General features: G+C 34.9%; 1 protein-coding gene across 1 annotated transcript in view; it reads left to right on the top strand.

Annotated features, from left to right (window-relative positions):
- Positions 1–1,374: 1,374 nt before the first annotated feature.
- LOC127537826 (nodal modulator 1) overlaps positions 1,375–14,364 on the top strand; it is a 45,946-nt gene continuing 32,956 nt past the window's right edge. The window contains exons 1-7 of the mRNA XM_051961122.1: positions 1,375–1,623; positions 7,422–7,511; positions 9,543–9,588; positions 10,502–10,602; positions 10,696–10,802; positions 12,925–12,997; positions 14,122–14,274. Coding sequence (XP_051817082.1) covers positions 1,459–1,623; positions 7,422–7,511; positions 9,543–9,588; positions 10,502–10,602; positions 10,696–10,802; positions 12,925–12,997; positions 14,122–14,274 — 735 coding nt within the window. The 5' untranslated portion in view covers positions 1,375–1,458. The remainder of the gene's footprint in view (positions 1,624–7,421; positions 7,512–9,542; positions 9,589–10,501; positions 10,603–10,695; positions 10,803–12,924; positions 12,998–14,121; positions 14,275–14,364) is intronic.

Here is a 14,364-nt window from a genome sequence, read left to right as displayed (position 1 = left end):
GTGTGTAGTGGTGTCTCAGAGTTGCCTTAATTTGCATTTCTCTGATCAATAGTAATTTGGAACACTCTCATATGACTAGAAATTGTTTCAATTTCTTTATCTGAAAATTGTCTGTTCATATCCTTTTATCATTTATCAATTGGAGAATGGCTAGAATGGCTTAGTCACATTTTGTTTTAAAAAATAGTTGATCTTCCTTTGAGGACAGCTAGGTGGCAAAAAGGATAAGAGGGACAGGTTTGAAGTCAGGAAAACTTATCTTCCTCATTCAAATCTGGCCTCAGATACTTAGTAGCTGTGTGACTCTGAAAGTGTCACTTAAGCCTGCCTGCCTCAGTTTTCTCATCTGTAAAATGGAGAAGGAAATGGCATGCTGCCCCATTACTTCTGCCAAGAAAACCCCAAATAGGAGTCACAAAGATTAAGAAGTTGGTTAGTACTGAACAAGAATGTACTTGATAATCTCCAAAGCAAAAACAAACAAACAAACAAATCTGGTTTTCTTTCCATATGCTTCCCAGAGGGTCATGCCTTGTAATAGTTTTTTTTTTTTTTTCTTTAAAGAAAAAGAGAAAAAAAAAGAGGAAGAATTGAAGAAAACCCCCCAGCAAAATCCAACCATACAGACAACTGGTTGAAGGGGATGGAGAGCTGAATCAAGAATCAGAAAGACCTGCATTCAATCCAGCCAAGTCAATTTCCTCTTCTGTATATCTCACTTATCTCCCAGGGTAGTTGTGAGGATCAAATGAAATAACATTTGTAAAGTGCTTTGCAAACCTTAAAGACATCTATATCTATAACATGATAACAGTTATTATCAATATCTGGGGGGGAAATTGAAGCTATCAGCAGAGTGCCACCTCTGGACCTCCTTCCCTCCCCCCCCTTCCCTTCAAACTCCACAATAGAGTGGGTTGAGGTGTCTTCTCATGTTTCCTTTTTGGGGTCAAGCTTGTTCTCGATCGTTTTCGAACATTCATTTCCGATTGTTTTGAAGTCATTGTTCTGCCACACAAATGCCCTAACTAGTATATAATAAATATTTGGGTGAGAATCATTGGAGAAGTCAGCGGCAGAATCCAGGAGTCCCAAAAACTTTGACTCCAGCCTCATAAAAACACTCAATTTATCTTTCCAGAAGAGTTATAAAATAGGGGAATGTAGTCCAGTACGCATGCGTCCAATGCAAACCACGCGACCCTAGTTCTTTAGAATGAGGCTGCGCATAGTCTGATTTCAGAGAGAGTTGGGGCGGAGTAAGAGATTAGGAGTGGGGCGACAGGAGGGCGCATGCGCCTTGAAAGTTGGTTGGGGGAATAGGGCGGGACTTGTGCTGTCAGCGTCCGGAGGCGGAAGGAGCGGCTTCTCTTTTTCAGTGCCGGGCTGGGCGGGGCGGTCGCCTGAACTGTGGCGGCTCTCCGATCCGGAGCTACGCTGGGGGCGGAGGCCGGGGCCATGCGTGTTGGTCGCGGCTCGGGGATGCTGCCGCTGCTGGCGGCCGCCGCCGTGCTGGTGTTGGTGCTGGAAGGTGGTGCGCAGGTGCGCGGCTCGGAGGACATCGTGGTGGGCTGCGGGGGCTTCGTCAAGTCCGAGGTGGAGATCAACTACTCCCTGATCGAGGTGAGGTACGGGCTGCCCCAGCTGAGGGGGTGGGAGGGAGGCCCCGGCCCCGGCGGACTTCAAGCGCCCGACCTCCCCTCCTTGGCCATCGTGAGAGATCTTAGTCTTCCCCTTGTCACCTGGAGTCACCTCACCAGGTGAGGAAACTGAGGCCCACTGTGTTCAGCCACCGGCATGGGGTCACACAGCAAGTGGCCGAGCGAGAGATTCGACTCCACATTTTTCTAATTCTCAAATTCGTGGCCGCTTTTTCTACTCCAAGTGGAATAATTTAGTGAGAACCCAGGTACCATATAGCACAGTCAGGAAATGAGATGCTGAAAATGTCCTTCTGCTCAGACTTTTATTAAGTTACCTTCTGACCTGTGGAGGGAATAAACAAAATGGAAAGATCCAGACCCATTTTTCAGTTAATTGAATGCATTATGTATAGTTCTTAATGTTTCTGAGATGCGAAGGCCAAACATAATGCAGAGTTCTATATCTGTGTCAAAGGTAATTTTTAAATTTCCATTTTCACTTTTTTTAAAGCTTTGTACAGATTTTAGTTATGTACTAAGCAAAGGTCTTTGAAATACCAGAAACTGACCTCATCAGTGGTTTCTTTATGATTCCTGTTCTCAAAATGATGTGTTTAAATGCAAAAGCATAGGGTTGCCAAAGAAATCAATAATATAGAAATGCAGTTGTCAAAGAGTAGTTTACAGACCCCAGGTTGGGAACTCCCATGACAAGAGAAAGTGAGTGAGATGAGAAGGGCAGCTGATATATGGGGGAGGGGATTAGTGACAGGAAAAGTAAGGGGGTGTGTGTGTTTTCAATTGTTTTGGGAGAGTGAAAGAAGAGACCTGGACATGTGGAAAATGGACTAGCCAAAATGAGACACTGCTATCATTTTGAGAAAAAACTTTTTTTATGATTGGTCAATCAACACACATTTATTAAATGGGCACTCTATATATGCCAGGCATTGTGCTAAAAACCTGGGCATATGTAAAAAGGCAAAAGTCAGCACCTCTCTGGTCCCAGAACCAGAAGGAAGTCCCAGTATAATGATGGAAAGAGCATGTGAAACAACTATGTACCAATGATATCGCTATTCTTATCTATATCTCCTATATGTGTTATTTATAAATATATAATTTACCATATATATGTATTTATGGAAGTGTGTATGTGCTGAATTGGAAATAAGAAACACAAGCAAGACATTGCCATTAAACTGTTTTGGTTTTGTTTTGTTTTGTTATTGAGGGAGGCTTGTAGTATAAGAAAACGTATATATTTTCATTGTAGCTTGGAAAGGTAATCTGGAAGTAAGTAGGTGGCATAGTGGGTAAAGTGCTGGGCCAGAAGTCAGGAAGACTCATTTTTTCTGTGTGCAGATATGACCTCAGATACCTCTGTAACTCTGGGCAAGTCACTTAACCCTCTTTGTCTCAGTTTCCCCATCTATAAAATGAAACTGGAGAAGGAAATGGCAAACTACTTTAGTATTTTGCCAAGAATTCCAAAGGGGGTCAATAAAGAGTTGGACCAACTGAACAGCAAAGGTTCTGGGCCATGCCTTTTTTGACCTTGAATATTTTGTCTAATATTTGTCTCAGTTTTTCTACCTGTAAAATGGCAGACATGCCAGGAGATAATAAAAATAAAATACTCCATTTTTTTAAAAGAAGTTATTTATCAACTCTAGGTTGTAGCTGAACATGGTGAGCAGGTCCTTGGAATAAGAAAAAAAACAAAACCACTTGGTTTCAAATCCTATTTGTACTTAATACTTATGTGACCATAGGCAAATCACACTTTTAGAATGTGTGTTCTCACAGAGTACAGTGTTTCATTCTTTGTATTTGTATCTTGCTCATAGCATGGTATCTAGTAGGTACTTAATGTTTCAAATTAATTTTCAGGCTTTAACTTCCTCATTTTAAAAATGGGTTTTAATATTCCTATTTTACAAGGTTGTTCTGAAGCTTAAATGAGAATGTATATATTATGTTCCTTAGAGAACTGTATAAATGTCTATGATTGTATCTCTGGGATCTCTGGCCCTAGACCTTTAGCCATTATAAGTTTTTTCCTTGAAGAGGTGCATGGAGATCTCTACTTAGTTGCTCGATACTTAAGTCAGGGGTTCTTAAATTTCTTCCTCTGACAACTCCTTTTTGCCTGAGCAAGTTTTATGAGATCCAGGGCATATAAAATATGTATACAAATCAAACATTTACTGATAATAAATTATAATTTCGCAACTCACAGTTATATGATCCTATATAGAGTTGCAGTTTAAGTTTAAGAAACTGGGTCTTAGGTAATAGCAATATACATGATGTGAGAGTACTTAAACATACTCCTGCAAGTTTATTTTCAGCATACATATATATTTATTTTAAAGTAAAAATATTTTATTGGATTCAATCTTTGCCAGTAATTCAGAAATATAGTTCCTTTTGGTTTGCAAGTGAGGCAGAAATTTTCTGCTCTGTTGTGGGGACGCAGCAGAATTTACAGTTTAAAGTTTGTTTATACTTGAACCATATGGAGAGGAATTACCAGCCTGGGAGTCAACAGGTCTTTGTTTTCCTTACTCTGCCAACTAACAGTGTGACCTTAGGCTTTATTTCAACTACTTGAGCCATGTTTTCTTTCTTTCTTTCTTTTTTTTTTTTAATAAAATGAGAGAGTTGAATTAAGTGCTTTCTTTTTTTTTTTTTTTTTAATTTATTAAATTTTATTTGTAAGTTGTGGAATAAAACAAGCATTTCCACATCAATGTAATATAATAAAAAGATGATTGCACATGAAACTGCAAATCTATGCACAACCTGCCATTCCTTTCAAATATACAACAAAATTATCATGCAAATTATTCCCTCATCCCCCATGGCTCCAGTTAGACACAAATGGGTATGTTGTGGTATGTGTGTATATGCATGTAAAGTTATTCTATACATTACTTCTATTATCAGTTCTTTCTCTAGATGCAGGTAACATCTTTTTTCATATGACTATTATATTTAATTCAGTTATTTATAATGGTCAAAATAACCTAGTCATTCAGAATCATTCTTAAAGACAATATAGCTATTACTGTATGCAGTATTCTTTTGGTTTTGCTCATTTCATTCTTCATTATTTTGTATAAATTTTTCCATGTTTTGTTAAACTCAATGAGCTCATCATTTCTTAAAGCACAGTATTATTCCATCATAATCATACACCACAGTATGTTCAGCTATTCCTCAAGTGATGGGCATCCCTGCAATTTCCAGTTCTTTGTCTCCACAGAGTGAGCTGCTATAAACATTTTAGAGTGTATGGGTTCTTTTCTTTTTCCTTTAATTATCTTTGGAAATAGACCAAGTAGTGATATGGCTGAGTCAAAGGATAATTCTGTAGATGTAATCTCCAAAATAAAAAAAAAAAAAAAGGAATTAGAATGCTTTTCAAGGCCCTTCCTGCCTTAAAATTTTCTTAAGTTTATATGTTTCCCATTCAGTTGAAAGCAAAAAATGATATCTCTTGAAACAGAAATTCTCTATTTTTTCTCACTAATCTGAACTAAATGACTTTATTATTACCTATTTACATTTGATGTGGTTACTCTTGTATGTGATTTTTTTTTTTTTTTGTTAAATTGTGAAATGGGTAACTTTAATAATATAGTGTTTGACAAACCCAAAGACCCCAGTTTCTGGGATAAGAATGCACTATTTGACAAAAATTGCTGGGAAAATCGGAAATTAGTATGGCAGAAACTAGTTATTGACCCACACTTAACACTGTACACCAAGATAAGGTCAAAATGGGTTCATGAGCTAGGCATAAAGAATGAGATTATAGATAAATTGGAAGAGCATAGGATAGTTTACCTCTCAGACCTGTGGAAGAGGAAGGAATTTATGACCAAAGAAGAACTAGAGAGCACTATTGACCACAAAATAGAAAATTTTGATTATATCAAATTGAAAAGTTTTTGTACAAACAAAACAAATGCAGACAAGATTAGAAGGGAAACAATAAACTGGGAAAACATTTTTACAATCAAAGGTTCTGATAAAGACCTCATTTCCAAAATATATAGAGAATTGACTCTAATCTATAAGAAATCAAACCATTTTCCAATTGATAAATGGTCAAAGGATATGAACAGACAATTCTCAGATGAAGAAATTGAAAATATTTATAGACATATGAAAATATGCTCCAAATCATTATTAATCAGAGAAATGCAAATTAAAACAACTCTGAGATACCACTACACACCTGTCAGATTGGCTAGAATGACAGGGAAAGATATTGTGGAATGTTGGAGGGGATGTGGGAAAACAGGGACACTAATACATTGTTGATGGAGTTGTGAACACATCCAGCCATTCTGGAGAGCAATTTGGAACTATGCTCAAAAAGTTATCAAACTGTGCATACCCTTTGATCCAGCAGTGTTTCTACTGGGCTTATACCCCAAAGAGATACTAAAGAAGGGAAAGGGACCTGTATGTGCCAAAATGTTTGTGGCAGCCCTGTTTGTAATGGCTAGAAGCTGAAAAATGAATGGATGCCCATCAATTGGAGAATGGTGGAGTAAATTGTGGTATATGAATGTTATGGAATATTATTGTTCTGTGAGGAATGACCAGCAGGATGAATACAGAGAGGACTGGCGAGACTTACATGAACTGGTGCTAAGTGAAATGAGCAGAACCAGGAGATCATTATATATACCTCAACAATGATACCGTTTGAGGATGTATTCTGATGGAAGTGGATCTCTTCAATAAAAAGAGCTAACTCAATTTCAATTGATCAAAGATGGGCAGAAGCAGCTACACCCAAAGAAAGAACACTGGGAGATGAATATAAACTGCTTGCATTTTTGTTTTTCTTCCCAGGTTATTTATACCTTCTGAATTCAATTCTCCCTGTGCAACAAGAAAACTGTTCGGTTCTGCACACGTATATTGTATCCAGGATATACTGTAGCCTATTCAACATGTAAAGGATTGCTTGCCATCTGGGGTGGAGGGGGTGGAGGGAGGGAGGGGAAAAATCGGAACAGAAGTGAATGCAAGGGATAATGTAAAAAATTACCCTGGCATGAGTTCTATCAATAAAAAGTTATTTAAAAAAAATAAATTGTGAATTGGGTCTATATTCTTAGCCATAAAATCAATTTTGTCATTTCAATAATTGATTTGGTTCTGTTCCCAAATAAAAACTGTTTCATGACCAACTATCATTCTTTTCCTAGTTTTTAAATACAAACATACATAGTATTTATGTGTATGAATGTATACATATACACATGTATTCTTTTACATATTTCATGTTTCTTTAAAAACCCTTTACATGGCATATTTAATTACTATTATGACTGAGAATCCCTAAACACTCTTATTCTTCATAATATCTGTGAGAAGTAAGTTAACATTAGATTAATTTTCCAAGTGAAAAATTAAAGACTCCAGGATTTACAACATGTATATGTGTGTGTGTGTATTGATTTAGAGCATGGCTTTCTACTTGGAGATTTTTATTGTTTCTGCAAGACTTGTGCTATGGACCAACTAATAAGCAAAACTGAAAGATACAGACCCATAGTCTAGTGGTTTGTATGAAATGGTATATATAATAGAAAAAAACAAGCTATGAAAGTATTTTAAATTATTGAATGTTTTACATAGGCTTTAGATTGTTTCTGAGCTGAGAAAGATAAACTTAATTCAGATTTTTGTGTCATCAGAGTATCAATGCAACTTTTTTTTTCCTTTTCTCATTTTTTTATCTTTGTATAGATTAAGTTATACACCAAGCATGGAACTTTGAAATACCAAACAGACTGTGCCCCAAATAATGGGTACTTTATGATTCCTCTGTATGACAAGGTAAGAGGTAAAAATGTTTTTGTCTAATTTCATGCTCTTCACAGTTATTGATATGATAGGAAGCATTGTGCCACAGGATTGATCAGAGTAGTAAGTGATTATTGGTTCTGACTTTTGTGGCATTAAACAAATTTTGCAAGTTTATTTTCTTAATTATATGTGGATCATAGCAGTTTTAAATAAGAAATATGATAATTGACAACAGTACTAAAGCCATTCATTTAATTTTAGTTCTTTAATAGATTCTTGATTTCTTTAGAAAAGACCTCTTTCCCATTGTCTTATATTGTCCCATAAATCCATCATAGAGGAACTGTACATTGTTCTGCAGATCTTACCTGGGAATGCAAATGCCTAAACATTTAGGCTATTCATTTTATTCTTCCTCTGTGACTGACTTAACTCTTGTTTCCATATAAGATAGCTTTGGATTCTTGAAGGTGATATTGGAAGAACACAAGTTTTGGCTGGTTCTGCTAAGCTGGAAAAGTGACAGATGAGAGCCTAGGAAGAGACTATTGTTTGATACAGGGGAAAAAGCACTGTCTGGGGCGTCAGAGAACCTGCATCTGTAGTTTACATCCAGTCTCTTGAACTATCAGTTTGATTTTCACTAAGTCATTTACTTTTTTGAGACCTCAGATTCCTTATCTTTATAGTGAAGGGTTTGGACTAAATGTACAACTTTTAAGTTCCATTGCAGCACTCAATCCGTGATCCTGTTACCAGAAGGTTGCTCATGATAATGAATGAATGGAAAAAGTATTGAATGTTCTTACTATATATCAGGTCTTGTGCTACACAAAATAATTCCTGTTCTTAAAGATTTTACATTCCAATGAGGGAAACAATAGCTATAGTTATAGAGACTAGGAGAGGGCATTTTGGGCTTAGAAGTCTTAGGAATAGTGCGTAGGAACGCTAGGGCAATCATTTTGATTGCTATTTTCCAGAAGTTAATAGTCTTGTCTATTTGATTTTAGTTCTCTAGCTTCTAGAAATCTCATCAGTCAGGAAAACCCAGCCTAACTCCACAGCTCTGCCTCCTAGGGTGTGGTCTTTGGAGATGGGAGGAAGAGTACAGTTGCCCAGAATAAGGGGTAAAGAAGAGGAAAAGGGAAAATAGGAGCCTACTAAGTCTAGTGAAGTTCATTCATTCATTCATTAATTAGAAATTGACAAGTCATTTAGCATTAGTAGTAAAAAAAAAGTCAAAGAAATCTGGGTACTTGATTCAATGGATATAATTTAGTACAAGAATCATGTTTTATTTTTAAAGAATTTATTGATCCATTTATTCAACAAATAGTAAGAGTCTTGCTTTGCTCAGTTCAATGTATAAGGCAATAGAAGAAATACAGATGTTTCTTCCTATGCTCAAGGAAACAGGTCTAAAAGAGTAAATTACTGTGTCAAAATAAGTGACAGAGACAGGTTTAAAAACAAGATTCCAGATCCAGAGCTCTTCAGACATAATATAAATTAAATAATAAATACATAAGAAAAATGGTGAAGTGTTATAGATTAGATGAGGGAAATATCACATCTGACTGAATTGAAGAGATTTTTTTTTTATTATATATAGTGATCTTATTACTAGACAGATGATTACATGGATATCATTTATTTAGCAAATAGTTGTAAAAAATCTAAGAGGTACTAGTACTTCTGATATTTTATATCAGAATTGTACCATATGTTAAGTCCAGTGCTTTGTTTTTTGAATAGGATGATAGAAGCAAATAATTTGATACAGTTTTATAGTAACTTGTCTGAGTTCAGATTCTGTCTGATGGTTGTTCTCTTTGTGATATTCTGTAAGTTATATAACTATTGTAAGTTCAAATTTCCTCATCTGTTAGATGAGGATGTTGGGATAGAAGAACTCTGAGGTCCCTTCCAAGTCTAGCTCTATGGTCCTATGCTGTTGCTTTTATATTTTCTTTCATGTTTAAAATTTTTTGGTTGAATTACAGCATTAAACCTGACAGTGTTATTGAAAACTTTTTTTTTTTTTTTTTATACACATAGGGGGATTTCATTCTAAAAATTGAACCTCCCCTAGGGTGGAGTTTTGGTAAGTAAAAGAGAGAGATGTCTTCCATTACTGAATAATTATCTCTACTGAATCTTCATGAAAAGGGGATTTGCACTGCTTAGAGTGCTTAAGTAGTAAGGATTCATTTCTAGCTGTAGTCATATTTTATTTGAAAGCTTTCTATCAAGTCTATTGTGGACAAGCCAACTCCACTAGGTAGCTTGGCAACTTTAGCTACTATTCTTCTATTTCAGTGAACTACTTTTTCTGAAAAAAAATTATGATTATTTTTATACTTTGTTTTCTCTCTTCTGTTTCTTACTTTGAGTGACTAGAGAAGTAGGGAGCATTAGGATGCCTTTTTATATCTCTCTAAAATTTGTGTGGAAGAGGAAAATAGATTTCCCCCCAGATATAGTTGGAATAGCATTTTTTGGGACTGTATTGCTCCCACTTTTAAGTTTGGCAGTGAGACATGGCTATGGCTTGTTGGAATCTTATTTTTATAAAGTACTTGATACCATGTTCTGTAATCAAAATTTAGCCATTTTGAAGGGATATATTTCAAGCACTATAATGAAACTGCCATTTGAGAAGTCATTGTTCTCTGAGACGAGGCTTTATATAAGTTCAGAATCTGAGATGGTGACATTTTCCTCTTTTATGCCAATGAAGGTGCATTAATAGTGTTTTTCCAAAAGAGTAAGAATCAGATCTATTTGAAAAGTAGAGTTGAATCTTGTTTAGTGTTGAAAGTTTCTGAATTCTAGTGTACATAAAATTTTAGTACTCCAAGTGGACTATTTGATGATGTTTACCAAATTGCAAATGTATTTTGATCTAAAATTCAATATGAGAGACCAGTTGACATTTTGCTTAGGAAGATTTTTAATATATTAAAGATATAGAGCTGTTCTGTTAACTTTTTTCTTATCACTTTCTTTGTTCCCAGAACCAACAACTGTGGACCTTCATGTTGATGGTATTAATGATATCTGCACAAAAGGAGGCGACATTAACTTTGTATTCACAGGATTTTCTGTTAATGGAAAGGTTTGAGTTTTTGTTGCTTTCTTAATAATATGCAGTGAACTCCTCTTTTGCCCTGAGAACATATGTTGGATTAATGTGTGTTCTTTATGGCAGGTACTCAGTAAAGGGCAGACTTTGGGACCTGCTGGAGTTCAGGTTATGTTAAAAAGTATTGGGAATGAAGCTCATATACAATCTACTGTGACTCAGCCTGGTGGAAAGTAAGTTATGCCTTTTTTTTGGCCTTGTTTTCTAGGTGTATAAACTTTTCCTTTTTTAGCTTAGAAACCCTTTGCAATTTGAGTCAGTAAGTAAGCACTTGTTAAATACCTACTGTGTGCTAGGTAATGTAGCAGGTACTAGGAAGACAATTTAAAAATGAATCAGTTTCTATTCTTACTCTCTTCAGAGATGTAGAATTTTGATGTATGTGCTTCTAGTAATATGTTGAATGACTTCAGGAAGGTTTTTTTTTTTTTTTTTAATATTTTTGAAATTAGAGAGGTATTGTTATCATATCACAACTGTGGAGTGTGAGTCAGGAGACCAGGATCCAAATGGTTCTGTTATTAATGAATTCTGTGGCTTGAACAATTCATGTCATCGCTCTAGTTCTCATAGGATCAGAGGCTATAAAGCCAGAAGGAACATTAGAGGTCATCTAGTTCAGCTCTTTCTTTTCTAGTTGTAATTTCCCTTGGTCTTCTGGTTTTATTAATAGTGAGAATGTTATAATTATTATAATTTAATATATCCTGTAGTAGAAAAATTCAGTCACTGAATCAGAATCTCACATTTAGAGTACAAATAGCCAAGTTAATGTTTCTAGGTGGTCTAAAATATGTGGAATTCTTTGCTGCTGTTTCTTTCTGCCACCATTACTGCACAAGTAGGAGAGGATCAGAGAGAGCCATTTGGTATTTCTCTTTGTTTCATGGATTACCATGCCAAAGGATGTGACCAACTGATGGGTAATGAAACTCTTCTTATATCATAATGCTATTCTTTATATTCATAAACTCCAGTTTGGTCAACAACTTCCCAGTCATTAGGCAATTCTTTTGCCTTAGGCAATTAGGCTTTATTTTTAGCCTTTTTCTTAATCCCAAATAATGCTACTAGAAACTCATTCAACCAGGGTCTTTTCTTGCTTGTGTAACATTTTCTTCCTTGGAATTACTTTTAATCTATAATGGTAAAAGTGTTTTGGAAAAAAAAGTATTAAATACAGCAGTAGCTCGTTTGGCCTTTCTTACTCAAAAGATATTTTCTAGTCCAAAATGTAATGTAATTACTAACATATCCTTTTTCAAACATTCTTTTCATCATGCCATTACTGTTTTGGAACCTGTGGATTCCTTTTGAATTCACATAGATCCTTAATAAATATTTAAATGAGATACTGCAATATACAGAGGAATACAAAAAGCAAACAGGATGTAGTCTGTGCTGTCTTTATTTTTATGATTTAACAGTCAAGAAATGATGTCAGAGAACCCCACTTTTAATCTGTTTTTTTCCCTTGGCACCTTTGTTTTAATTCTGGAGCCATAATTTTGTGAGGAAAACCCCCTCTGCCATTGCTGACTGGTAACTATTCTAGAGCTTAAAGACTTAGTTGATTGCATCACTGAGAAGTTAAGTTTCTCATCTAAAGTCACACAGACAGTATGTATCAGAGGCATGATCTAGCTCAAGGACTTCCTCACTCTCTAACCAGCTCTTTATCCTCTAACCATGCTGCTTCCTACTACCACTTGTGTGACCTTAGACACAATATTTCATCTCTCTGTTTCCTCATCTATTAAAAAAAAAAACAGATTAGATAATATCTTTATCATCTCTTAAACATAATATAAACCTAAGATTTTTATGGTTATTGTCCTAATACTAGAAGTACTCGAAGATGAGTAATTGTTTTTTTCTTTTCAGCATTTGGTATAGTATTTTGTTAACAATAGGTATTAAAGCAATTCTTGCATAGTTACTGATGGAAAACTTGTGATTATTGTGAAATTATTTTTTCATGCTGTCAACATGATTGCTTTGTCTATGCTGAAGATTGGGAGGTATTATTGAGAATTATTGTGCTGTAGTGGAAAAAATGTTGTAGCTGGAATCAAGATCTTGCCTGATTTCAAATCTTGCCTCATTACTTAGTAGGAATATGATCATTGGAAAGTCTGTTAACCTCTTATGATGTTTTCCCATCTGTAAAATGGGTAGAATAACACTTGTTCTCCCTACTTCCTGAGTTTGTTGTGAGAAACTTTAAGATGTTATATACAATACAAGTGTACTCATAGATTAAGAAAAAGATAAATATAATTTCATATTTCATAGGTTTGCATTTTTTAAAGTTCTTCCTGGGGAATATGAAATATTTGCATCTCATCCAACCTGGACATTGAGAGAAGTAAGTATTTTAAACGTGTGATTTAAATGAATAAATGAAAAAAATTTTTTTGAACACTAATGGGAAACAACATACATAGGGGAATGGTGACTAGGGAAGGATAAAGTTTCAAAGATGTTGAGTGAAGGCAAAGATACTTTATCTGGAAGCATTAGTGGTATTGAGTTGATCACTTTTCCCAGGGCAAAAGATGGAAAAAGGATGATTTTTGTATGCTAGGAAGATATCATTCAGGCAAAGGTGAAGGTAATATAAGGAGTTATCTCCATTGAGCACAGGCTCAGAATAAGAACTGGGGATCTTGGCAAATGAAATTGAATAATTTCTATAACAATTTGGATTAATAAGGTTATTTTCTATAAATTTAAGAGCATTTGAGTTATAAAGTGAATTTTGTTTTTTTGGGAAGTCTTCTCTAGATGAAAAAACAAACAAAAATGATCTCTCTTGAGTAATATTTAAATGGGTACTGTCTAGGTGCTAAAAAACTTTTCTTTAGCAGTAGTATATGTTATCTGTTAAAGCTTGCAAGAGAACATTCTTTTTCCTGCTGTGAAATGATTCTCTTTTTAATTGGAGCTGTTTAAAAAAGCAAATATTTCAGACACTGCACAGAATGTATACAATTCAGTTGTATTTCTCTTAAGGCAAAACTAAAAATTTACAACAATTAAAATATATGTATGTAAAATATATACATTTTTTGTTTTCTTATAGCTATTTAGATTACTTATAATAGAATTTAAAACAAATTTGAAATATTCCAGTTTTTGTTTTTGTTCTGATACCTCATAGCTTATCTGTTAAGAAAATCATTAGACAAGATTGAACTCAGATTTATGTCTATAAGTTTTTTATAAATGTAAGTTATGACATATATAGGCTTAATATGACACTTGATACTGTTGTGAGATATTTTAAGTTTTGAATGTAATTATCTTATGATAGAATGCTTAGTTTTAGACTTGAGTATTTTGTTTTGCATTCAACATGTACATTTTGTTATAAAGAGGAATAGGTATATTCAGATACAGAGTAATTTTTAACTGTGTTGAATATGTTGTCCTGTAATTGTGTATACTGAAAAATGAAATAGACCTATTAAGTTTTTCTTTTTCTTTTAGGCTAGTACTACTGTTAGAGTAACTAACTCCAATGCTTATGCTGCTGGTCCCCTAATAGTTGCTGGTTATAATGTTTCTGGTTCTGTTCGAAGTGATGGGGAACCTATGAAAGGTGTTAAGTTTCTTCTCTTTTCCTCTTCAGTAGCCAGAGAGGTAAGGAAAAGTCTGACACTTAGAATAACAAAGAAAATAAAGGAAAAATAGAGACTAAGAAAATAATGCTCATTTAAATTTGTAGATTCT

This window comes from Antechinus flavipes, chromosome 1 (genome assembly GCF_016432865.1).
Source record: "Antechinus flavipes isolate AdamAnt ecotype Samford, QLD, Australia chromosome 1, AdamAnt_v2, whole genome shotgun sequence".
NCBI lineage: Eukaryota > Metazoa > Chordata > Mammalia > Dasyuromorphia > Dasyuridae > Antechinus > Antechinus flavipes.
This window is presented reverse-complemented; position numbering and strand designations above follow the sequence as displayed.